This window comes from Rhododendron vialii, chromosome 4a (assembly GCF_030253575.1).
Source record: "Rhododendron vialii isolate Sample 1 chromosome 4a, ASM3025357v1".
Lineage (NCBI taxonomy): Eukaryota > Viridiplantae > Streptophyta > Magnoliopsida > Ericales > Ericaceae > Rhododendron > Rhododendron vialii.
The window spans coordinates 1,898,495-1,925,743 of record NC_080560.1 but is presented as its reverse complement, the minus strand read 5'-3'; the positions used below and the strand labels follow the sequence as shown (position 1 = coordinate 1,925,743).

Below are 27,249 nucleotides of genomic sequence, written 5' to 3'. Positions count from 1 at the left end.
TTTTTGGGCTTAAAACAAAGACTAAAGACGGCCTCCTTTTTTTTTTATACTGGACTATTGAAAGGGTGAGAAAATTAGAGGGCCCCAAAATTCGAAAATTTTGGGGGCCTAAATCGACACACCTTGAACTTTCGCCTGAGGCCACTTTGCTAACAATAGGAGTGCTCAAATCCCATCGCATGTTAGATGATTGATTAAGCCAACTAGAGTTTAATATTCCAAAATTTAAAAATTAAAATTTAATATAGAAAATTTGTGGCAAATGTACTGAGCTGCTCGCAAGTAGGTTGTGGCTCGGCTCATTTCGTTTAATAATCAAGCCGAGTTTAAGCTTGAGTTTGAGGTTCGTTTAATATACAAGCCGAGATGAACACTCAAAAGCTCGGTTTAGCTTGCAAAAATTAGACTCGTTTTAAAAGCTTGTTAAGTAAATTATCTAGGCTCCGAGCTCAATTTTTAGGCTCGTTTATCTAATAAACGATCTGAGCTCGAACGCTAGAAAGCTCGGCTCGTTTTCTTTTGGGAAAATGATGGCCAATGACGTGTTTTGATAATCAATATCCGCCAAAGATATTTTCAGCATTAACAAATATTTTTAGCTTGTCATTGACAGATATTAATTATCAAAACACGTCCTGGGCCGTAATTTTCCCTTTTCTTTTTGTTTAATTTTTGGATTGGGCTTGAGAGCTGACGACTATATTGATGCCCAAAACCGTAAGACCCGCCGACTACCCAAATGGGCCCAAACGAGACACGGCCCAACTGAATTCCCCAACTGTAAACCCTTAAACGGTACCGTTTTTTTGTGCACATCATTCCGCTTCCTTGCAACTGTACCTGCGAGAGAGAGCCCTGGTCGGTTGCTCCCAATACAGGAAAGGAAAATTCTCAATTGGAAAGTTGTACTCTCTCTCTCTCTCTCTCTCTCTCTCTCTACATAGAGGCGGCCCAAAAGAACCCTACGGTTTTCAATTCCAGTGCATTCGAAGATTCGCAGCTTCCTTCAACCAGGTCAAATCTCTGAATCCATTTTGTTCTCTGATGATATTACCGTGTACGATCTGCTTCAATTTCGACGCTCTCTGTTTCCTCTATCCATGTTTGTCAGTGTGTGATTGGTAAAATGTTTTGATATACTTATATACTTATATTAATTGAGATATGTGAGCTGATTTAATATTGGAAGCAGTTTAAGGAGACAACAGACCGATGATGTTGGGCATTTTAAGGCGAAGAGCAGTTTCTCAAGGAGGCTCGTCTTCTTCGGTACGAGGGGCGGAACTTTTCAGTTCCATCATTTTATGGAACCGCGTTTATTTGCAAAAAGTCTAGGAACACAACTTTAAAACATGACTCGATGCATCCAACGGTTCCAATACAGTTCTGTCTGGAATTGTGTTTTAAAATTGTATCCTTAGCATTGCTTGGTTATTGTGATCGATGAACCTTGTAATGAAGCTATTTTGGTGTCAGGTTTTGGGTCAATCTCTTCGTTGCATTCGACCTGCTGCACCTGGACTTCACTCAACTGCTGGAGGAGAGGTACACGGTTTTGGTTTATTCTATGCTCTAGTGTATGTTATTAACAATCAGTCCTAGTAAGGCTGCAAAGTAGCTGAGCTAAGTTTTAGAATGTTTAGGTTTGTTTGTTAAGTTTTTAGTGAGCTCGAGCTCAATGAAAATTTGACAAGCCAAGCTTGCCTTAGTTTGAGTCGAGGTCAAGCTTGTTTACGAGCCTTAGCGAGCCAAAAATATTAGATATTTATACTCTCATACAGGTCTAGAGCTTCAAATATTTTGTTATGCACATAACTATGTCCATAGAAATACAAAATTATAATTATGTTTATATGTATTAGTTTATAGTACTTGTAAAAGTTGATGCATGTAGAAATTATAAAATTTTCATCATGTACACACATATGTTTAGGCATAAATTCAAATCTATGTATGAAATTCTCATCACACACACACACACATAATTACTCCAGGTTCGTGAGCCTAATCAAGCCAAATATTGTCAGGTTTAGGCTCTCTTCATTTATAAAACGAGACTAAAATTGAGACATAGGTTCAGTTCATTTAATAGATAAACTGAACTTGGGACGAGCCTTTATTAAGTTGGCTGTTGAGCCTTGAACAAGTCACGAATGGGCTCATTTAATTTGTAGGCAATGTTCTAAAAGTCGCTAGGCACTAGTCGGGCGGTCGGCCACCTTCGAGCTATTAATCAGATTAATCGGGCAATTAATCGGTCCATATTAATTAGTAATCGGTGATAAATGGTTAGTCGGACCTAATCGGATAGGCCCCGCCAGCAATTAATCGCCGATTAATTCCTTGTTTTAGAACACTGTTTGTAGGCCTGGTCCTAGACACTGCATGTTTGTATCTTGTAGAGGTTATGGACTGGTTTCGAATTAAGTTTGTATCGTGGCTTTCGAGCAGTGCTAGAGACACACATGTCCCGACATAAATTCCGACATACATGTGCTAAGTATCTCTTCTTCTTTTTTCAGCACTTCTTTCCCGTTAAACTTTTTCAAAGGGAACCAAACGAGGAAAAATGTAGGAAAAGAAATGAAAATGAGACTTGGAGTCATATGTTTTGTGCAACTCGTGGTTCCAATAACTTGCTTGGACCATCCCAAGCAGTTTTGTCTGAGAATATTGAATTGAGTTTGTTATTTTGTTCCAATGAAATGAGATTGTGAATAAATGCTACAGATAATTGTTCACTACTTAGTTTTTGACCAAAACTAGGGCAATAATCAGTTTCCAAGATTGGAAGTATTTATATGTACTGTGTAGTTTTAGTTGGTTCTGTCAGAGGTACAATATAGTAACTGGTGGATGGTTGCTGAAGTATGGTTAAAGAGACCAAGATAGGTTTGCAACTCTTCTTTGATATTTTACCTATGAGACCATAGAATATTTTCCCAACGTTGCTTTAAAAATTTCTAAGAATTTTGACGTGAACAGATTCTACCTCAGCCTAGAGAATTTGGGCATGTCCGAAGCTTGTGTCACATGACTCGCATCATTTCACCAGGTACACTCTAGGCCACCTCTATTGTTCTTTTGACATGTAAAAGAGCTGATACTTTATATTTTCTGAAATATCTTTGCGGCTAACTACCCCAAATGTTTTTTCCCCCCCTGTGATAGGCTGCTCAACGAGTTCACGGTCAATAAGGTTGGTGATGCCTTCTTATTTATGTAGGTTATCAAATGGTAACTGGATTAGCTCTGCAGGTAGCCTCAGGATGTTTCCCAATAAATGTTTAGCGGGATGTCTATATAAAGAAAGTGAATCATACATAAGTTCGACAAACAATGGAAGTTCTTTGGATAAAATCATTCAACCGTTTCTTGAATCTGGTTTCTTGTACATCACTCAAAACCATCTCCAAGTTCCAATGTGATTTACACGTACTTGTATAAGACAGGTTGAGGAAATGTTATATCCATCGGACCATCGTTGATGAGTTATCTGGCATGGGTTGAATTTGTTCTGCTATTTCACCTCAATACATTTGAAAAGGATAGAGGAAATAGCAAGGATGGATAAACCAAACCATGCACGTATGATAAATACAAAATAGCACTCTGTTTAATGGAGCTGTCTTGCTTTATGGTTTGCTGATTCTCCGAATTTGTTTAAAAAAACTTGTCTTGGTGTGCAGGGAATTTACTGCCTGTTTTCACCCGAAGGTTACCATGCAGATACAACACAGGGTGTTTTCTTCTGACAATGGTGTGACACACATGCCTCTCATAATGACTTTCTTTTATATGTAAGATTGTTTGCAAGCATGCATGATGCAGCAGACCTTGGTAGAATTTTTTACATGTTAGTTCCTTTACAAAATGTGGGCTTGACTTGGAAGGTATGGGCTTGTTTTGGGATGATTTTTCCCTCTTTTTCCTAGAAAGATAACTCAGAGAATCTCCAATATGAAATGTTGAATTCTAATAGCACAGGCAATGGTAAGGGTTGGTTTAGACTTGATTAACAAGAATTTGGAAACAGTAACTTGCTTTTTTGCTGATGCGATAGAAAGTAGGATAAAAGTTCACCCTACCAGAAGAATCAGAGAATTTCAAGCGCGCATTTAAAGTTCTCCCCCTTTAGAAGTATGTAGAGATGTTATAAGTGGTCAGATTTCTCTTTTTCTCCTAATTCTTCTAAGACTACGTTAAAAACGTGGGAATGATCAAAACGTTTGGCTATATGTGACATATAATATCATGCACAAGACCTGAGAAAACATTATTTACCACCCTTTATGTAACTGATTGGTGGCTCCTACTGTCCATGCTCAAAAAGTTGTGAAATTAATAAAAAACCCCTAACTCTCAACATTGCTGTGGCCCTGCGGGAACTTTCCTTTGGACTGAATTTTTTTCGTCTTTGCTGTGGACCCTTTGATTTTGCTTTTAGTTTCCAACGCAAACGTGCACTTTTTAACCAATGCAATAATGGCTACATTAACCTCTGGGAAATGTATGGACATATTATATGCGAGTGTTATAGATCTCAGGTACAAGACTGCAAGCTTGAGAGTAGACTTAAGTAGGGGTTCATTACGGACAATGTATTAAGAGATGGTAGAATCCAAACATGCACAGCAACTGCAAGCAAATATAACATTTAAAATGTTAGCATGCTTCCTTAATAATTTGTCAGTTGAAAACAATTGATATTATTACTGAATTTATTCATTGTGTCGTGAGTGACGCAGGTGATGTGGTTGATGCTGTTGTGCCTTTCATGGGTGAATCTATAAGTGATGGAACTCTTGCGAAATTTTTGAAGAGTATGAATCTTGGTTTTTCTTTCCCAATTTCCTCCATTCAAGTATCTGTTCTCAGTGCATATAAGTTGTTGATGTTTGTTTGCATCTAATATGTGGGAGCAGATCCTGGTGACAGAGTGGAAGTTGATGAACCAATTGCCCAAATTGAAACAGATAAGGTACTTCTGTAAAGCACCAATCAATGTTAAGTGGCACCATTATGTTATCCACTGTTCTAAACTTGTCAACAACACTGATTGCTTTTAATATTTGGATTGTTTATCTTCTGCCAGGTGACAATCGACGTAGCAAGCCCTGAAGCAGGTGTAATCCAAAAGGTAAAATGTCAGTGAGGTTGGGTTTCTATTATTGTTTTATACAAGTTCCCCACACTTCTCCTTTGCTCCCTTCAGAGTGGCTGGGATTCTGATTGTTTACTTGATCCTTGATAGTTTGTGGCGAAAGAAGGGGATACTGTGGAACCTGGTACTAAGATTGCTGTCATTTCAAAGTCCGGTGAAGGTGTAGCCCATGTTGCTCCATCTGAGAAGACATCTGATAAAGCGGCTTCTCAGCCACCTCCTCCTGCTGACAAGAGTGATGAGGGTAAGCCAAAGCCTAAAGTTGAAAGTGCTTCTGCTCTAGAGAAGCCCAAGAAGGCAACTTCTCCTCCTCCCCCTCCTCCTAAGCGTTCTGCTACAGAACCTCAGCTTCCCCCAAAAGAAAGGGAAAGACGAGTAAGTCTATAGTTCCATATAGCCTAGGTGTGCCATATATTTTTCCATCAGAAATACATTAATCTACTTTTCTGTACTAGTGAACTTTCCAAGCTACTTCACTGTATAAATACAGTTTATCATGATCACAGGTTCCTATGACAAGGCTCAGAAAACGTGTTGCAACCCGTTTGAAAGATTCTCAAAACACTTTCGCACTTTTGACAACATTTAACGAAGTTGATATGTAAGTGTAAATGCATGTTTTTTATACTTTCATGAGCTAGGGTTGGTGGGTGGCTTATGTCAATTTTCCTCATATAGGGTTTGCCGATCAATGGGGTTAGGTTTTTTTCAATTAAATTAGTAGTTATCATTCGATGCTGCTAAATCCTAGACTTGACTGACAGAAGAAAAAGAGGAAAACAAGAGGATATTTGACATGTCACTCTCATTAATTGTATACATGTCACTCTCATTAATTGTATTAGTTCCATTTTTTGTTTTGTTTTTCTTGCAGGACCAATTTGATGAAACTCCGGTCTGACTATAAGGATGCTTTTCTGGAAAAGCATGGAGTCAAGTTGGGACTTATGTCCGGGTTTGTGAAGGTATGTAGTAAGCCTGTGGCTTTTATTACTAGAATGGAGCATGCTCAAAGTTGTGCTCCTACATGCATGCTCTGCTCACATGTGCATGTGTTTTTTTTCCCATTTTCTTCCTGCTTATTTCAAAGATAACGATTGACTAATGTTTCAAATATCAGGCTGCTGTTAGTGGGCTCCAGAATCAACCTATTATCAATGCTGTTATCGATGGAGATGATATAATCTACAGAGACTATATAGACATTAGCATAGCCGTTGGTACACCAAAGGTTAGTCAAATTTTGTTTTTTCATTATACGAAGTAGTAATCTGAGTTCAAAATATGGTTGTGAATCTGCAGAATTTCAATCTTAAGAGATTGTGGGCTTGCTTTAGATAACCTTGTATGGTACTATGGTCTATGTAATACTTTTGGAGAAATGTTCGATGCCCTGTTTCTTCTTGTTGCATGTAATAGACCCTTAATTCATGGATATATTTCACATAATTTAAGAGGTGAAATAATTTGTGTCATCTACTTTAGGATGATGAAGTGTCAATAAAATAAGGCATGTCTGACATGTATGCTTAGTCTATGAAGTAGGATATTTTGTGTATAGGTGCCATACTGCCATGTTTTTCATTGACACATGTCAGACTATCGTAGGCAATTCCAGTGCCCCGTGGATGTGTCCATAATCCACATGTATTTCATTTCTTTGGACACCTCATACACTCCAGACCTAGCCCAAAGTATCCAACATTATTCTGTTCTGTTGGTTAAGGAATTTCACTACCAATAATATTTATTCTTCTGTGTTATCTAGTGTTTGTCCCTCTGCCGCTTGGGCTTCATTCGTTTTCAAGTCCTGATGACATTGGAATAGTTTTCCGGTGATCCTTGGGATATTTTCTTCCCCAATATGTTGATCTCTTGATTGGCTTTGATTTGATGAGTCAATGATGACTGCTTGATATGCTTGAACTCCCTCTTCTTTCTTTTTCAGATTTTCTTCTTCTGGCCCAGATTAATACCAAACATTTCCAATTAATTCAAACAACATAGTTTGTTTGGCTTTATCAGTTCTACACTTATACAACTGGGTGCCCCCTTGTTTAGGGTCTTGTTGTTCCAGTTATCCGCAATGCTGAGAAGATGAATTTCGCTGAGATAGAGAAAGAGATCAACACCCTTGCGAAGAAGGCTAGTAATGGAACCATATCAATTGACGAGATGGCTGGAGGTTCATTCACTATATCTAATGGTGGTGTTTATGGAAGCCTTTTAAGCACCCCCATCATCAACCCCCCTCAGGTATGACTTAATATAAAGTAGATGAATTTTTTTTTGGTCCCCCCTCATAAATCACCACTTGTTTATACTTTATCCTTTCCCATCAGTGGAAGACACAGAATGGGTGGTTTTGCTACTTTGTTATCCCCTTCTACTTGGGCTGTGTTTGGATCTTTGTTTTGTGGAGAGAAAAGAAAAAGTCAGGCGACTATACGTCAACACATAGTAAAAGAAAATGTAGTATCGCTTGACTATTCCTCTCATACAGAAATCTTTAAAAAATCCAAGATCCAAACACAGCCTTGATGTTATCAACTATATGAGGATCCGCATTCATGCAATTTGACATTTTCGACAGTCTGCGATCCTGGGCATGCATACTATCGTGTCCCGTCCGATGGTCGTTGGAGGAACCATAGTACCAAGACCAATGATGTACATTGCTCTGACATATGACCATAGGCTGATTGATGGGAGAGAGGCAGTATTTTTCCTCCGCCGTATCAAGGATGTGGTGGAGGATCCCCGGAGGTTGCTACTTGATATATGAAGACACAGTCGCAAGTCGTGCTTCATACGTGATTTGCTGGTATATTTTGGATCTAAATATAATGGGAGTTCATTAACCATGAATGAATGTCTAGGGTTGGAGTTTTTTTTTTTCTCAACGTTTATCGTTGATTCTTCGCATTAGCGAGTTGTGAATTGTGAATTGCGGCTGGCCGGGTTCACATATCAAAGAGTTACCTTTTTAGAATACTTTATCCAAGTTTTATCGCCCCAGGAATCACTTATAGAATGAAGACAATTCAGAGATTCTATTTAAGAAGTACGTGACGAATATGAAATGTATTTCAATGATGTTCTCACGCTAATGGTGACATTTAGTTTGGAGTATTTTAAAGTCCAGTGTAGATTCATATACTTGAAGGTGAGTTTCCGTTGTATTTATCAAGATTGCTTTTGGTTCACGCGGCTTTGGAGGCAGGCGAAGTGCAATAAATCTTATTTGGAATTTTGTTTTTTTATTTTTAATGCTGCACATTGATGTTTAGATGTTTCTGTTGGTGAGTATTGATTGTACCTCATCGCGTTTATGTTTGGAGAACAACTAAGGTTCCCCTGAGTGTACATTGATTAAGGAATTTGTGTCGGCTGTCTTTGAAGCGTATATTGATCAAGGAATTTGGGTTGGTTGTCTTCGAAGCGAGACATTCGCGTTCTTTCCAGAGACATGTACATGTGCCCTGTCTTGCCTTGCCTAGCCCAATCTCACACGCCCACTTCTCTCTCTTCTGCGCTTTGACTCTCACAGAACATAATAACTAGAGCTGGGCAACAGACACGAGACATGATAACACGACACGAACCGGACACGAAGTTAGCGGGTTAGGGTTGAACATTTCTGACACGAAACACGAAAATGACACGACTCGAGAACACGAATTCTAAATGGGCCGGGTTCGGGTCGAACACGCGAGACACGAAATTGACACGACCAACACGGTTACGAATCTGTGTCACCCATTTTCACGAACATATATACATAATATATGGTATATCTGCAATTCTATATAGAGTTAGGCAACAGACACGATAACACGACACGAACCAGACACGAAGTTAACGGGTTAGGGTTGAGCATTTTTGACACGAAACACGAAAATGACACGACTCGAGAAACACGAATTCTAAATGGGTTGGGTTAGGGTTGGGTGATTTGTGACACGAACCCGACTAACAAGACACGAACACGACCCGACACGACCTGTTACCCAGGTCTAATAATAACTCTCTCACAGAAAATAATAACTCAATCTCAAACTAGCCTTTCACGAGTCATCAGCATAACCAAAGGATTTCATGAACACGAAAATAATGAAGTCGCTTCCTTCCAATGGAATAGAGGAGTGCAGGGGGAAGAGGTCAATTTGGCTTTTCCCCCTTGATATTGAGCATCTATACAACAAATGTACAGTTGGACCCAGAAAAAACGGAAGTAAAATCTTCATCCAACTTGTTCTGAGATAATATAGCTCCACCCTTCCAAGTACCATATCGTGAAATTAACGTACCTTTAATTTTCTCCGTCCTTGATGTTTCGAATGTACAAAGGGAATAGAGAATACCAAATTATCAAAAATGCAATGAACGAATCATCAGCTGTCCACCAACTCAGCATCTTAACTCCCTCAAGCGCTCAAGAATTTGTCTACGAATTTCATGGTGGACTGCAAATATTTGTCATTAGAGCTCAGACATGACTTGGCAGTTTCCATCAGCTTGGAGACGAATGGTAACACTTCCTGCACTAGCTGCCAACATAAAATGGCATCAATAATCACATTTAGGCAACAGATGGAAAGCTATACTGCAATCAATGAGAACCTATTGTTTTAATCAAATGCATATTCTTTGCATCAAACTAGGTGGTCGCTAGTAATTCAGGTAACGCATATTTGTGTGGCATGGAGTTAAAGGTGAAAGATAACTGTGGAATATGACTGGATTTTAGAATATTGGAATCCTCTAAAAGATCCAGATGGAAGTTTAGGCATCTACAAAGATGCAAGAGAGAGCGCTTCAAATGAAAGATTCAAGGTCAACCCCAGCAAACATCATATATGACCTGCAGAATTAATTTCTTTCGCACAGAAGGGTAGTTGGACAAAAAACTTGACAATGCAAAATGATCCGATCGGTAAACCAAAAGATTCGATGGGTAAAACATGCAATCTTTGTTATCCATCAAAAAATGTGTCATCCATGCAAGGATTATATCATCGTCATCCACCACTCACTTCTTCTTAAATGGCTCAAAATCCTACAAGCTCTGTTTCCTCATATGAAAGTGCCTAACCCTTTGCTGTATAACAGCAAGCAACTAAAGATGGCATTGCTACTTACATTGAAAGATGATGCAATACAGTTGCAAGCTTCAAGAGCCATGCTTCCACGAGCAACCTTGGTCCCAGCAATCCCAGCATTATCGCAACAAGTCAGGATACTTTTTATTCACACCATAAATGCAACAGTAACAAGTCATAGAATCCGAACTTACCCGTGAAGGCTCTTGTATAATATTATCAACAAGATTCTGAAGAACAGAAGCAGACAATGACAGAAGCTCTTGTGAATAGATTGGATCGCCATAAAACAGACGGTCGTTGCCCAGAACCTGCATGTACAAGAAAGAGAAATATATCAACCACCATGAGATATAACAGACCAACTCAGGTGTGTTGCAACTGTCTGGCTGAGAAACATACATATTCGTGCATGCTTAAACAACTGTTCAGGCCAGCAAAAGCTAACAAGTTCTAGTTCCAGGTGAGAGTGCATTGTGCGCAATTCACTAAGTAATTTTTAAACATGACATCACCAGTTCAATCTGGCCCAAGTTACTTAAAATATTTTTGAAGCTTCAGGAATCCCCATTTGGGGTTGAAACTGATGTGATGACTGAAAATGTGAAACCACATATAAAAGGCTAGCTAACAAAATACAAGTACCAGTTCATGGTTTGCGTGGTACGGGAGCTCAAATTGAGAGAGGGTTGCCGCCAAAGAAAGAACTGCGCATAACACCCTTGTCCTTGTTCTTGATGAAACCCTACAACATTGTATTAGAACATCAGACAGGTATGGAAGAAACACAAGGATTTTCAATGGAAAAGCAAAAGCTTACCATGATTGAGAATTAATTGGGGCCAACATACTCCTTAGAATATAAGTGACTCCTTGTTGGGGATTACCTTTAACACAACACAACACAACATATCCAACAGCAGCCAAAATCAGAGAACAGAATCACAAAGCTTGTTCTGAAATATAGAGCAATGCACGCTTTCAACATCCATAACAGAACTACAGAAGCATTAAATCACTTTGAGTTTGGAATAGGGGCACCGTAAACCTATATCGAAACATCCATAACAGTAGCATTTGAATCACTTTGAGTTTGGAATAGTGGCACCATTAACCCATATGGCAATGTTTAGATTAAGCAAGACCAAGTTCACGGGATACGTACCCCTCAGCAACACATATACATTACGGAGTATAATTCTGGACATTATTCAAGCTCCATCCATTTTTTTCCGTTCCCCCTTGCCAATTTACCGAATAAACGGACATCAATTCATTAAACTCTTTCAATCGCCATCCACCATATCAACATCACTGAAACTAGCTGACTCCTAAACCGTAACATTTGAGATATGTTGAATAAATCCTGGTTTTCTTAGCACACTTCTAGAGCCGTATCAACAGCTACGCCTCATGCTACCATGCCTTTCTTTGCCATCCTAACCCACAATCCTTGGGATTCGAATCCGAATTTCCCAATTAATGTCAATGGCCTCCTTACCCAACAATCACCTCAAGATGGGGCCACATAACTTCCTAATGAGTGCAATTGATGGTCAATGTTGCACGTGACCAAACAATCTTGCCCGGCATTCTATCGTTTTATCTCAGCTAGGCTGTTGCAAGATCATAAACACAGGCATGAATTACAACATCGTTCATGACTTTTATCCAGCGATAGTTGAGTATAATCATTTCTTTTCCTTGATTTTCACCACGACAAGGCATTTTTAGCAAGCTCATGTGAGTTATGCCCGAACAAAATTGCACTACCTCTTCTTTCAATCAGGCATATATTGTCCACTACCAACCATATAATATTCATGTACCTGTTTCGGAATGAATGCACATAAAAATGTGGAACATCATCAGTTGCAATGCAGTTTCAAGGAGTTCTTAGGGGAAAACCAATTACCTGGAACCAAAACCAATAGGCTGCACAACTTTCGCATAAAGGAGAGGATCCAATCAACATCACTCGGTAAGCGTAAATCTACAAAGAGCGAAGCTTATTCAGCATTCACTTTAGCATAGAGCATTACAACAGCATTTGATAGGATATGCACAAAGAAATAAGGAAAGTTCTTTAAAGTGGCGTTTGGAACTCAGGTTCATGGAGAAATTTGCAGAGAGAGAAAAGGAACAGAATTTGTGAACCCAATTTTTCTGCTCTTTTCCCTTAACTTTTCATTTCCATGTGCAAATCCCTCCACAAATCCACGCTCCAAGCAATGCCTAAAGTCTGCTGCAACTATTCATCTGTCAAAGTGAATAATAAGCAGAAGGGATGAACCAACCATCCATCTGATCCATAGTCTGCAAACAGAAGATTGCTGAATCTAAAAGTCCATCTGAATGAGACACTAAGCCACTCAATAGAGCAACCTGATGTATAGGAACGAGATAATCAGCAAGAAATCTGCCTTGTAGTTTATTATTTTACTCCTAAATGAAAAAGAAGTACATTACCTCTGCAGTTTCAAGATAAAGATTTAGCTGCTTAACACAAGATGGAACAGAAGGGATAGTAACTTCATTAAATGCTATACACGATTTGACATAACTAGTATGGTTTTCTCCATCTTTCATTGCTTTAACTGCTAAGCGATTGCTGGAGTGAACAAGTGTTTCCTGCAAGTAGAACAAAAAATTTGAACATAGGCTTGACAGTAAATTATTTTGCAGCCCCTCTGAAGATCTTCAAAACCCTTTTATACACAAAATAAGTTTAAAATGCCTCCTTTTATTTGGTCATTCAATGTAACAAAAATTTAGTAGCAGAACAGCAGATTGTTTGAGCTCTGTCAAGAAGCAATATTACGCATAAAAGTGCTCCGGTTTGACAAATAATTACGAACCCATGACATAGTGTTACCAAAAAACGTAACAAACTAGAGAGTACATTTAAGGTTGTGTCATGCACTTCTACCAAAGATAAAAGAATAGTGATAATCTACCCTCGAACGCTATTCTAAGATATTTGAAAAGTACAGCTAATTACGAACCTTGAGGTCATTGACGCCACCAAAAGCCCCACGACATTCAAGTAAGAATGCCAAATGGCGTTCCAGCTCCGGCCCATAGTCAACCTAAGAGCATCAATCTAATTCATTGCCATAGCAAAAAGCTTTGTAGAACTTAACTTTATGGAATACAGAGATGTGGCCACCGAACTGAGTTACCATAGTCACAAAACGAGATATCAGGCGTGCAGGTTGTTGACTATCATCATACTTCATGTTTGAATGATCCATACCATCATGCAGAGACTGAGAAACTTCAAAAAGAAACTGTACAATGGTTGGATCGTGAATGCGACCCTTCCTGCTCGGTAAAACAGTAAAGGATAAATACATATTGCTTCATTATACTCCTAGAACAAAAAAATGCTCAACTTATATACTGGTTAGAAGATCCACAGACAAGAAGCTTTCTAGATACTATATATTAACCAAGGATGGAAACTCAAATCAACAAGTTATCGTTCCATTCAGATGGCTTCCATAGTGTTGAACTCCTACCATCTATACACATTGAACAATTTGCATCGGCAAGAGAATCAAGGAAATATGAGATGTATCACGGAGAAGCAAAACACGAAGCACATTCTTCAATCTATGAAGCATGCAATTTGGGTTCTCCTTAAACGAGGTCGGAGATGAGATAGCCAGAGTAGGCCCTGTGGGAGGATGTCAGGCACTTGAATGGCCGGAGATCTCCAGAGGGGCTGAGCACCCTTAAAGAGAGCGGCTGGCAGTCGAGTGTCTTCAGTAGGTTGACGACGGAGGAGGACTAGAGGCGATTGTCTTCATTGATACAAAAGCCCTCTATATAGGCTTGAACAGAGGGACAATTCTCATTGGGCAACTGACCCCAACCCCTTGGTCTGATAAACCGTCACTTGCTCTATCAACCTTCTGTCCCTTTTGCCAGTCCTTGGGTGTCGTATTATTGAGTGATGGTAGGTCCAATATCTCCCTATCACTGTAGGTATGAATTATGTTTGCGCTCCATCAAATCATATATATGAGTCACTGGTCACTCTGTCCCAAGACTGGTCAAGCTGGAGCCATATGAGAGGGACGACTGAGAAATATTGGCAATCCCCCTCCAAGCAACAAGTCCCTAAGTGAGTCCGAGCAGAATTCCTAGGTCCCTCCCTACTCCCAGCCTAGGCGGTCTAGTGATATACAAGTCAGGCTAGTCGAACCTATTCGAGGATATCGTCTAGCTCACTCAGTTGGGTTAGAGTCGTTAGACACTGGGACATATTATACTGTTGATGAGTGCTGAACGTGCTCCACGGAAAATCCTTGATCAAGGTGATGCTGTGAATGGCTCATAGATGTTTGGAGCCATATCACGAGGCTAAGGGCACCGTGTGCACTCACCTTGGTCGAAATCGCTCGGTCTCAAAGGAGGCAAAGGCCTACGGCCCTTCCATCTGAATCCACATGTCACCTCATGAGGATAGCACGTGGTGACCGTGTTGGATAGACTGATTTGTTGCGCTCTACCCTATAAGCTTAAGCCTTCCATAAAATTAGGGAATTAAACATCGTACCATAGGTTTGATATATGAGAGGTTTTGGGTTCAAGTCTCATTGTCTTCATTTGTGCCTCATTTGCTTCTTTGTTTGTGGTCAACTCTTTGCTTTCATTTTGCTTCTTTTTTCTCTGGATGTCTGCATCTCTACTTGCAAGCACAGTTGCAAGTGAGGAAGGGTATTGGATAACTCGATATACATTGTTGGGCCTAATTCAACACTGCTTGAGCTTTTGGGGAAACTTGTGTGGTGACTCAACAGATCACACCAGCAATGGAGATCACATGGAGAATCCATGTGGCGAGGCCAAGTATCTTTTTTCCAAGAAGTAATAGAGAGAATGCAAAACTGTGAAGAAAAAAAAGATCATCGATACAAGATCATCGATACCGCAAAGCCAAAAAAATGTGACAATATCAATCAAGCAAGAAACAAGGGACATAAAAAAATAAAATATGACATCTACAGCAACTGAAACAGAAGATGGAAAAAGAAATTGGCATGCTCAGCATCTTATCTAAGAATAAAATTGTACATATGCTTGCTTACAACACCAAGAAGAATGAACCAGAAGATGCTGTGGCCACGGATAATAGAAACCTAGTATGATTTAACTTCAACAAAAAAGTGTTTCATTCCAGAAATGAAGTTAAAATACATTTCACTAGTGGCCACAAGTATTACATACTCTAACAAACGCCTGACCTTGGCCAAGACCGACAGACTAAGTGGACTGGCCCAATTTCTATCAGTCACAAGTCCAATCACATCTACCATGGACTAAATAATTGAAGAGATATTCAATTGACCATGCCTCAAGTGCTTCGTTGGCCAAGCACGCTTAAAGCAACAGTAAAAGCCTCCTATACCTAAGCATGCGTGTTTCAGCAATGCCGACAATCTCTCGAGGACCAATTAGGATGTATACGAAGATGCTAAACCAAGGGGCATACCTTGTTACCATGTTGAGAATGTGCATATTGACCATGCTTCTTGCACTCCCATGCATCATATCTAAAATCTCAATGAAATGGCTCTGCAAAATAAATGACACAGTATGCTGCTTTTTATCAGTCATGTCTACTCAAAGAAAATATATACTGTGGTTCTAAACTGCAAAACCATTAAACTTGAAACCAATAGATGGTAAATAGCGATTCATTATTAACTAAAGAGGTAAAACCACAAGACAAGTTGAATAATCCTACCAGGGAAAATATATCTTCCAAGTTCTTAAGATGGGCAAGAAGCTTTAAGAAAATTGATTGCAAGTTGATCAATTCAATTTCAGCAATCCCTTCATTGCATGCTCGCTTTACAATACCATCCAGTATAATATTCAACTTATTGTCCTGCAACACAATACATTCATTTAGGAAACCTAGATCAGTTTAAAGACTGCACACGACAAATGCTCAGGTTCACCATATTGCCTGCAAACTTCAAGATAGAACAGAATATTATTCGATAAAATACCTAAAACTCCAAAGCCATGGCTAACAAACCCGAGGAACGGTTTTGGAACACCTACAATTGTAGGTAAAGCACCATATGATGCATAGGAAGGGGCAAGCCAAAGGCAACTAAACAAAGAAATCATCTGAGCCCTACACATTCTATCTCACCTTCCACGAGCCACTCACCTTCCCACATATTCAATTTAAACCAACCATCCTGTTTTCCCCTGTACAAATAGCTTCTCCTAACAATTAAACCATCCTTCTGACTTAACCCATACCACTCCTAAGGGTGCACCATTATCTGTAGTTTATGCGACAGAGCACATTAAGCAAGATTCTCCTCATCAGTGCTGCAACTAAGAAGCATCAACATGTCGTTCCATCCTTCCTCACAGTATTGACCAAACAACACTAGTACCCTCATTTTCCTGGCACATTCTCACCAGCACAAATAACTAAAATTTGAAAGATGGAAAAAGCAATTGATGATTCTCGGTCACAAAATTCATGTTGCTTCACGCATTCACGCTTTGGAGCTCTCATAGATAATCCTGCCAAGTTTTCTATAAGCAGCAACCCTGGTCCATGGAATTAGTTATGAGGTGGAGTTTTAGCATTTTCTAGCCAAGGTCACAGGGTTATGTATGGTAGACTTTGTGGCTTTCTATAGAGATAAGTATACACAAGAATCTACTTCTTTGAATCTAATGAGCCATTTCGTAGAGACCTAGCTCTTTTTATTTGCCAAATAGGAAGTTCCCTGCCACCTGTAGTTCCTCTTATAGCACCTGGGGCAAGAGTCAGAAAGCCTATAACCAATGGAAATTGACTCCTGGCAAACAACTTAAGTAAATCTGAAAGCAGAATATATAATTGCCAGAAGCCATGGTTTGTCCACTTTCAGTTGAACTCCCTATTCAAGAAGAAAAATGGAAGAAGATCCCCAATTTTGCCAAGTTCTCAAGAGGTGCAAAACTGGATTAGATGATTATCTAAGATTCACATAAATGAAGTCATAAATCATACAGGTGGTTTAACTTAAACGGAAAAATACTTAACGCGCTTCAGCAAATAAACAAATAGAGTGAAACAAAATATTGTGAAGCATGCAACTCTCAAAACACACTTCTAAGTGCTACAAACACATCACCAAGCTGGCTAAATCTCCAAACGATTACCTGTTTACCATAAATGTCATGCACACATTACCGTACAAGGTTTGTGGTTCCTTAAATTAACACATGACATATAGCACACAAAAACACTCATACAATAAATTCACTCAACAGTCTATACAACATTTCAATAACTGCAGATAACTGCAGAAACTTCAAAATGAAGTAGATTAGCCAACTCTCCAGACAATGGTAAGCATATCTCAACCATATGAGACGCATACCTGAACAAAACCACCACATCTTCATACTTCAGTACTGAATCAGTGGATTTCTATCCAGTACAGAACGGCCAAATTTACAACATTGTCATGAAAATCATGAAATATAAAGGTATGCACTGTATCACATTGAAGTTGTTCCATCCTCTCCTTCCCTCCCCTTGCCGGCGCCAAAATAGGAAAGGAGTTGGTAAATCAAAACCTGAAAGGCACAAAACTTACCATCTGATTCTGAAGAATAATATCCACATAAGCATCCACAACCTTCAAGAACTCATCCAGGCTATTGTATTCAGAAGCAACCTGAAGTTTTAATTTCGGAATCACATAAAGTTGATGCTAAGTTATCCAATAAAGAAAATGACAAATGAGGTTTCAAGTATAAGATACACTTCCACTGGCTAGACAATCGCCACATAACCACAAATCTTTATAAATTACCAGCTCGCCATGAAATTTAAAGGGGAAAACAAACGAGAGAAAAGCAAAAGTCAATTTTAAAACTTAACAACGTAATTCAACATGGTCATGAAGCCACTAGCCAAAGGTATATTTCGGGGCATATCTAGACAAGGCAATGACTGGGTGTAAAAGCAAGTGGCAAGAGTAATCCTAGTAAGAGATATCCACATGTGTAGAATCTTCTACATTACCACCTGTGCATGACAAGCAGGCCATGACACACATGATTGACACATAGGTAAAGTGTTAGTTCCACATGTCCAGTCCTAACCAAGCCAAGTAAGGGACTGATAGCATCGTACATGGAACCAAGGTATCAATCATGAAGCATTGTGGTGGAAGTCAGGAGTCTAATCCATGTCACCACTGCAGTAAGTCCAACTACATCTGTAATATTGGCAGGAGTATTTCTAGGAAATTACTATATTCTTATGGTGTGATATAGCCCCACGCAAGTGCCTAAGGCCATGAGGCCAGGCTTAGTCAAGCCTCCGTGATCGCCAAACACCGCGGGACTTCTGAGGGTTAGTAGCATGGGGTAAGAGAAGGAGGCTTTCGCCTGGTGTCATCCCCTGTGCCTGTAGTGCCTAAAAAATAATGAGCATCTGGTGCGGACTACGTAACTGATCTTGCATCACAGGTTATCAACATCACTTACCGGAGAGGTTTTCTGGGAGCCATAACTCTCTCTCCCTGTGTGTATGTGCGTGCGTGCATGTGTGTGTATGTTTAAGTTCCCTCCAGTTTCTTAGCATGGATTCTAATGAGAAGTTCAGCTACCTGGGTTTTACTACTTTCATACATGAGAAAGTTAGTTATCGTATCATTGATGAGAAAGACAGGATATTGTGATGTGTATACGACACAATATGTGATCCACTTGATATACCTCAACACCTATCTTTCTCCACACGCTACAATATCTACCAAAGAATATTTTATCGCATATGGTAGTTCTGGGAGAATAAGGATCATGTAGAGTGACTGGACCACAACTCTCTCATAGTCTTCAGAGAGAAGTAACTTCCCAAGTGTCCAGCAAGTTATAAGAAACTCAGCAACTGATGTATATGCTGGCTTATCTATAGGAGTCTAGGCAATCCACAACTATCTGCGTTGTGCAACAGTAAAGCATATGCAGACCAAAAAATTACTATGAAGTACTATGAATCCAAAAAAGGAAGAACATAACTGAGACAGGAAGAATTTTCAAAAGCACCACCAAAACAGGACATCCCCAAACAGAATTTGATACGGAGTCTGCAGAAGGAAATACTATGAATCTTATCTGAAAGACCTTAACAAGAAACAAGTGATGGAATGGCACTTCTCAAATTAAGTTCCACACAGCAAATAGGAAGTCAAATTTCCGAAAATACCTTGATAACTTTATCTACTACTGCATTGACTATATCCAGTTGAGATCTACTTTCAGAAATCCGGAAGCCAAGCAACCTGTAATTTAAGCACTGCATATCTTATGAGTCAACCTTCTCACAAGCAATTGTCAGAATCAGTACAGTGCAATCAATCTTCTACAACTATGAAAGTGGCATACAATTAGGATCATTTACGAGAATACCTGGTCAAAAGAATAATCTTTGCTGCTCTCAATGAGTTGGAAAATCTCCACAGCATTAGAGCTGACAAGTTCACTAGGAAGCTCCTTGAGGAAATGATGAAGAATAATAGAGATGCATGGAAGTTTCCCGACAAACTCAGTCTGCTTCATTCCTATTCCAAGCTCCACCAGGATATTTATGGCTCGTGTCTTCAAAAGCGAAATTAGAGATTCTAGGGTTAGATACATCTTTTCCGGTTACAACAGAAACTTACTCATGAACACCGTATATACATGATGATGCAGAGTGCTCACTCAGCAGCACATAGAGCGTGCAGAGGCCAGGGACACGCACCCTACCAAACCTAAAACTAACTTGGTTGCGTCAAATACCATGTTACATAGTCGTAGGCAGCGAACTCAACTCATAAGGCAACTGAAGTGAGGGTTCCCTCCCACTTATATACTGCACCTTTTTTTCATGTGTAGACGATGTGAGACTTCACTTCACATCCTTAACATGAACTTATAACATCAACCATTTTTGCAAATTCACAAAGTTCTTTCATGCATTCAAACCAAATCTGGCTAATATCTCGACAATATCCGGGAAACCAATACATAGCAAGGCACTAGGAATAATGCTTAATCACATGCATTAATTATGGAAAATAGTACCAAGCATTTGCAGTCTTCCCAGCCATGGAGTACGTGCTAGCACGGTCAGGATGCAGTCTATATCCACAGGAAAGTCGAAATACTACATTGTCGAATTGTATTCTCTAACATTTTATTTTGATGCATCTTACCCCAGTATTGCTATTTGAAATACAATGACTGTGGAACTAATAGTGTACAAATTTGCTGCATCCATTGGGAGACCCCTTGTAAAGGGAGGATACATAGCTTCTTACAGAAGAAGTGTTATGGAGAAGAGTGATTATCACATTACATGTAGGGACTAACCTGATATGAATCCTTAACTATGCACTTAACAATATACTCGATTGTAGGTTCCATCAAACTGATAAGTGACTTGCTCCTTTCTGAAAAATTTCCATCTGTAGATTCTTCCGCTGATAGAAACCGTGTCAATAGAATCTTTATGTCATTAATGCAAATGATCAAATATCCTGTTACCGAAGAATCAAACAATACGTAGAATTAAATCCCCATAGGATCAATGAATGTGAAGCACTAAAGAAATATTAAATGCAGAGCATTCATAAATGAATACACTTTAGTGTGATCTTCAGTATGGCCCAAGTTAAAAATTGCAAATCCAAACTAAAGGTCCTTCCAGGTCCATGGCTAAGTTCAGAACTACTAGACAATCAGAATTCTCGCTGTAATGGCCAAAGCAGGTCCCTTAAGATCCCAAAGGAGGAAAGTAACAATTGGAAAGAAAGAAAGCCATTTTTCTACAAATGATACTCCCTCCGTTCCAAATTGAGAGTCCATTATTCCATTTTGGGTTCCAAAATGAAGACCCTTTCCCAAAATAGAAGGAAAAATTTGGTGATTTTCCAAAAGTGTCCCTCAAAGGTGAATATAAGTGTTATAAAGTAGGCAGAATATAGGGCTAATGGTGGAAACAATAGCCATTGTAGGTGTAATCATTGCATGTCTCCTTAAATAGTTGGAATCCCCAAAAGGGACTCTCAATTTGGAACGGAGGGAGTACATTCCAAGTGCCCTTGCAGTGCGAGTGTAATTATTGATTGTGACGCAAGGCTTGTTTTGGATTGGTTTGGTTGGCATAAAGAGTGTAAATCACCTACCTGTATCCTGGTGAGGTAATTTTTGCACACAGTGAGCAATATATAAGCAGCAATAGGCGGATGCCAATGGATCTGCAATCCCTCTTGTCATCATTACCAAGCGCTGGATGACATCAACAGGGCAGTCAACCAGGAAACGCCAGCAAGGCAATATTGCCAGCTCTAAATAACTGGAGTACAGTAAGAAACAGTCAGTAAAGAAAAACGCATGTATATGACAAAGTTATGGAACAATACAGAGAACAGAATCAAAAGGTTAAGGACTTCACATGCGTGGAAGAAGCTCACGAATGGAACCAATTTTGAAGAACCAGTTGCTGCAAATCTCTTTGGCATCTACACATATATCTTTTGCTTCAAAGTTCTCTGCCAAACACAAACACCATTTTTAGGTAATTTCATGTCTAAACTTGCTGGCAATCCCGAGCACTCAGGAAAGGTTATATTGTAGAGTGGGAACTGAATACAGGTAAATTACAAAATGAAAGGGCGATCCAGAGCAGGTCTGGCCTTTTCACCATGCTCCAGTTATCAATGTGCAAGGACAAAGTGTCCAGAAGAAAATATTTGAAGTTCACAATTAATGTGCATCCATTTCAACATGTTTGTTTCCTTTCATCATCAGTTACAAAGTGATCCACAAGTTTGATATATCAGGCCCATGTATGTGTTTATTACATCTCAACTTTGTATGGAATAATGTCATAGGTCATGATACCTTACCAGGCAAAAAGTTCAAAAAGAAAAAATAATCCCCTTATAAACCCATGCAACCCCTAATAATGTTGCCCTAGTGCTTATTCAAATGAGTCCTAGTTAACTGGGCATAATTTGAATAATGCGCTTTGGACTTGCATTGATCTATTACATTAGCACATAGGGCCATATGAATGAGTAGAAGAAAAGAATGAGATCTGAACTTCTAAAAGTTATAAAACCTGTTAAAGAGCAGATTACATTTCCATCTTCAGAAAACTCAGCTTTCTGCTTGATTCGCTGCCATACCATTTCACCAACCATATCCATTACATCTGTAGCTAGAACAAACAATGTAGGATAAAATTGAAGAACAGACGTGTCCATCAGAAGCCTAGCAACCTGCAGAATAGCCAACAGTCCAAACATGCCCTTTTATGCAAATCTATGAACATACCACTAAGTAGTTTGACTGAAAAAACAAAGTAAACTCACCTTGATTGCCAACGTCAAAGATGTTACCCGATCATTGGCCTGCCAAGATCGATTGATCTCATCTTTAAGTTCATGCAGCCGTGAAACATAAACCTGCTGGCTGATAACCTTGATGCCATCTTCAGCAAACTTTTGTGGATCATCCAGTTCCTCTAGATGCATAGTCGTTGATGCTTTCTCACGTACTGCAAATTGGCATCATCATACAACCAAGAGCAAAAAGATATTACAGCTTCTACATAGACATTGCAGTGGTCAGATATTACCAACCAAATGACACAAGCAACAATTTCTAATGCTTAAGATCTCGGTCCACCCCATTTTTTCCCTTTTGTCCCAATGATGCGATCAAGAACCAAGTAAGAATAAGAAAAAGTATAACATACCCTGGCCACTTTTCATTATTACGTCAGACATCTGTAAGAAAAAAAACACATGTCAAAGTCAAAACTTAAACCAGAAAAGTCAAGTATCAAAGTCGAACTCGGAATATGGTAACTATCTCAATAAAAAGGCTGTTTAAGCCCCCAAACAAGTAGTTACTTATCCCACAAGTCCAGGTAGGTACATATTTAATATGGAAGATATGTAACATCATAAAGCAGCAAATTCAGATGAGTACAAGTTTGCAAGGAATGGTTTATTGTTAATGCAGAAATCAAAACCGGTTTTGAGCCAGAAAATCTCTACTTTGAGAATTCCTAAAATAACCACAACTACACTAAAAGCCCTCAACAGTTCTTCCCATGGATTTTTAATACCGTAAATCAGCATTTAAATATAATCAGAAGTTCAGAAGGATGAGTCTCTTACTGGAGAAATCGAAACCATTTTTGAGCCAGAAAATCTCTGCATTAAGAATTTCTTGAAAGATGTCCATTCCTTTGTTGGAAGTTCAGCATCAGCTTCATTCACAGCAGAACTATTATCTTCTTCTCGTAAATCGTCTAGAGAGATCATTACGTTAGCATCTGAACCCCTAAGTGGATCATAAAAATCACTCTTCCCGTGATCCACAACATCAACCTAGCATGAGATATTATAAAACCGATCAACAATGCAATGGCTGATAGCCCTTTACAATAGTCATGTAAGAAACAAACAAGATTCGGGCTCTGTCTGGACTGGTTTGGATTTCTAATGAAAGGAATTAATGTTCAATTTTCACAAATAGAATAGGAGGTATAGCTATAGGTGGCTAGTAAAACTAGAGTGGAAGATGGGTCAGAGGTAAAAAAAAATATAGTCATTTTATTAAGATCCATGTATAACTCCAATCCTTAACATGAAGGATTCCATATCACTCCTACTTAATAGCCGTTTCAAATCCTTCATGAGCTTCCAGACTCTGGTTTGTTTGGATCTTAGAGCATGTCCAATGGGGTTCTAAAATGGCTATAGCCATTTGCCCCTTTTAACAGACCCTCAATATTCAAATTCATAGTAAACTATCTAAACCTAAATTTAAGCTGATCTCAGTGAATAATTGAAGTCAGATACCTTCATCTGAAATCCACATCAATTCAAACAGTTTGGTATAATCGTTCAAGCCTGCCTTTCACAAAATCGTGAATATACAACTCAATGTTCGATGATCATGTCATTTAAATCAATACAGTTTCAAACTAACCTCCGCTAATTGACTACAAATCTTTTCTTTGATTTGGAAAATAACTGGAATCGTTACACTCAGAAGCAATTAACATTTAGCAAAAGAAAGCATAACAGAACTGAAAAACTAGTTAAAAGCAGTTAGATCGACGATAGGAACGCTGTGGTGAAGATCAATCAGCTATGAGATAGTTACAAAACAGTATAAGCTAATCTCATTGAACATAATAACTATGAAATCGTGAATATTTTACTAAATGTTTGATGTCCAATGAAATCAATACAGTTACGAACCAACCTCCGCTTATTCACTACATATTTTGTTTGATTCGGTAAATGACAACTGGAATCGTTATGCTCAGAAGCAATTCAACATTCAGTAAAAGAAAGCATAACTGAACTGAAAAGCTAGTTAAAAGTAGTTAGACCGACACAGGAACGTTCTGGTGAAAATCAATCAACTATGCGATAGTTACAAACAGTTTAAGCTAATCACATTGAATAACTAAAGTCAGATCCCTTCCTCTGAAATTCAAAGCAATCCAAAGTCCAAACAAAGCATTGAAGTACTCAGGATACAGTTTCGAATTAACCTCAGCTAATTGACTGTAAAACCATTCTTTGATCGGTAATCGTTATGCTTTAACATTTCAATGAAAGAAAACTAAAAACTAAACTAAAACGAAAAGCTAGTTAAAAGAGGTGAAAGATCGCTGATAGGAACGTTGTGGTGAAGATTGAACCTGGAGGTGCGACGGGGATGGAGGAGAGAGAGGATGAGTGTCGACGGACACTCGATCCAGAGAGTGTGATTCTTCTTCAACGGTGTAATTTCGAGGTCTGAATTCCATGGCGCTTTTTCTCTTGAAAAAAACTTTGGTCTGGTTTATGTTAGGGTAGCGTGAGGTTGGCTCTGTTTGGCTGGCGAGAAAATCAGTGCATCCGGGCTGTCCAATAAACTTTTGGACAGCTCTGATTGAAATCTTTTTTTTTTTAATTTTAATATTGTTTTTTCTTTTCAAATTCGAGCAGTCTAAAAACGCAATAGACGGCTTTAATGTGCCGAGCGAACACCACGTGGTATCCCGCCAGCACTGTAAATTTTTTCGAAAATCAGAGATGAGCAATAAGTAAAACAATAAAGATTAGGTTAATTCCGCTAAGGGATATGGAATTTTGGGTTTTTTCATGTTTTGTTTTTATTCAGAATTTTTCGGGTTTGGTAGTTTTTAGTCTAATTTTTGTGTTAAACGCAAAATTACTAGACGCGAAAAAATTTGAATAAAAAAAAACTAAAAAATATGCACAACCACCGTTATTCCCTAGTATTATCATTAAACCCCGTCCAAAATTTTGTGTTGCAGTTTTGGTCCATCTTAATCAAATATAACTCTGAAACTCATTGCACAAGCAAAAATGCGTACGTATATACGACTCTCTCGCAACGGATATCGTGGCTCTTACATCGATGAACTAGCAAAAATAGATCCCAAAATACCAACCTTGCCCCCGGTGATTACTGAACCCCAAGATAGGTTTATGTACTTGTATTGTCATGTCGTCGCACTAACATGGTGCAATAAACAAGTTACGTACTAACCTGGTTGTATGTACGTATTGTGATTCTGTGAACTTACATGTATGTGACATGCATTTAGTGGTATGAGATGGAAAATTAGTTACGTTTACATTGTTGGGTTCACAGTGCATGTATGCATGAATGTTTTTGTTCAATTAATGGTTTACTGAACCAAATGTCTCGAGCGCAGTCCCTTTGTTGGTCACAAGGGACGGAGGAGGCTAGGCAAATCGATCCCTATTATTATTTCAGTAACGAGTGATCACCATTCATAATTCAACACCAATTTTATTTCTGGATTACCGAAAACACAATATAAAAAAGAGGAGAAAAGAATTAACAATCGAAAAAGTACTTGGAGGAATTGATCGACTAATTACATTCCGAGTTACGATTCTATTGGAGTCATCAGCTAGCTAGTTAGATTCTGAATTATGATTCTATATTGGTCGTGTGCTTAGGATCTCATCAACGATCGAAAGACATGCAAGTGGTGATCGAGTGAGATTTACGAGTGTACACCGAGAGCACGTAATTGATCTATTGAATCGATCGATCACTTCCCATGCACGTCGAGTAATGGGTACTAGAATTGGCATGCACGACAGAGTTGACTTTCCATAGATAAAGTCATGCAACAGCTTAACCAAAATCCTACGTACTCCATTGGCTACGACAATTCTGAGTTTTTTTTTTTTTGCTCGGCGACAATTCTGAGTTACGGAGTAATTTTTTATTTAAATATGAAATTAAATCTCTCATAATTAATTTTCCCGTGGACAGGGGCGTAAATCAAGTGCTTAATTTCCTCTAAATTGTTTCACGGCTTAGAGCGTATTGCGTACAACAATATTGGTGAGGACTGAGGACGGGGTTTAATTTAATTGGATGCATGGAGTATTTTACTTTTTTCAGAATGTGAAAAATATAAAAGAAATATATATAGTATATGATTAAAAAGTTAATTAACAATACATTTTTGGTAAAAGTAAGAAAATGATTCAAAGCTGGTACGTTTTTAACTAACACACTATTTTTGTCTAGGGTTTGCAAACGAATTGAGTTGTTCACAATGAGCAGCTTGAGCTAGGTTCGACTCATTATAGGGTTTGGTACAACTCGGGTTCTGTTTAGTAAAAGAGCAAAGCTTAAGCAAAAAAAATATACTCGTTTAGTAAGCAAGTCTAGCTTGAAGTCAAACTAGCCATAACTCGACTCGTATATATGGATAAGCTCAGCTCATATGTTTGCACACACATATATATGGATTCGACTCGTTTAGTATTGAATCCTCGAATACCAATTGATCTCCAACTCAAATAATTGGACATGATTGGAGCTTGAGCTCACTGAAATGTAAACTAGTCGAGCTTGAACTTCCTAAAGCTCGGCTCG

The 27,249-nt window shown here is 38.8% G+C and overlaps 2 protein-coding genes across 3 annotated transcripts; one reads left to right on the top strand and one right to left on the bottom strand.

Annotated features, from left to right (window-relative positions):
* The first annotated feature begins 822 nt into the window (after positions 1–822).
* On the top strand, positions 823–8,414 carry LOC131323290 (dihydrolipoyllysine-residue succinyltransferase component of 2-oxoglutarate dehydrogenase complex 1, mitochondrial-like). The gene is made up of 15 exons (XM_058355000.1): positions 823–1,014; positions 1,193–1,269; positions 1,477–1,545; positions 2,986–3,055; positions 3,172–3,199; positions 3,690–3,760; positions 4,749–4,823; positions 4,926–4,981; positions 5,096–5,140; positions 5,255–5,539; positions 5,671–5,765; positions 6,039–6,129; positions 6,285–6,395; positions 7,226–7,420; positions 7,758–8,414. The coding sequence occupies exons 2-15, from the start codon at positions 1,213–1,215 to the stop codon at positions 7,947–7,949; spliced, it is 1,440 nt and encodes a 479-aa protein (XP_058210983.1). The 5' UTR covers positions 823–1,014; positions 1,193–1,212; the 3' UTR covers positions 7,950–8,414.
* An 861-nt stretch (positions 8,415–9,275) lies between these two features.
* LOC131323282 (uncharacterized) lies at positions 9,276–25,202 on the bottom strand. Of its 2 annotated transcripts, XR_009199143.1 has the most exons (24): positions 25,019–25,202; positions 23,478–23,690; positions 23,051–23,081; positions 22,665–22,849; positions 22,412–22,571; positions 21,743–21,839; positions 21,474–21,643; positions 20,659–20,825; positions 19,714–19,902; positions 19,511–19,600; positions 17,892–17,972; positions 16,022–16,165; positions 15,767–15,849; positions 13,449–13,590; positions 13,272–13,355; positions 12,736–12,897; positions 12,564–12,651; positions 12,182–12,259; positions 11,087–11,153; positions 10,912–11,011; positions 10,461–10,577; positions 10,307–10,363; positions 9,454–9,714; positions 9,276–9,415 (listed from the first exon to the last, which is right to left on the bottom strand). XR_009199143.1 is itself a non-coding variant. In XM_058354989.1 (23 exons), the coding sequence occupies exons 1-23, from the start codon at positions 25,124–25,126 to the stop codon at positions 9,592–9,594; spliced, it is 2,736 nt and encodes a 911-aa protein (XP_058210972.1). In that variant the 5' UTR covers positions 25,127–25,202; the 3' UTR covers positions 9,276–9,591. The 2 variants fall into 2 exon arrangements, 1 of the variants encoding a protein (XP_058210972.1); XM_058354989.1 differs by having other exon boundaries at positions 9,276–9,714.
* Between the last annotated feature and the right edge of the window lie 2,047 nt (positions 25,203–27,249).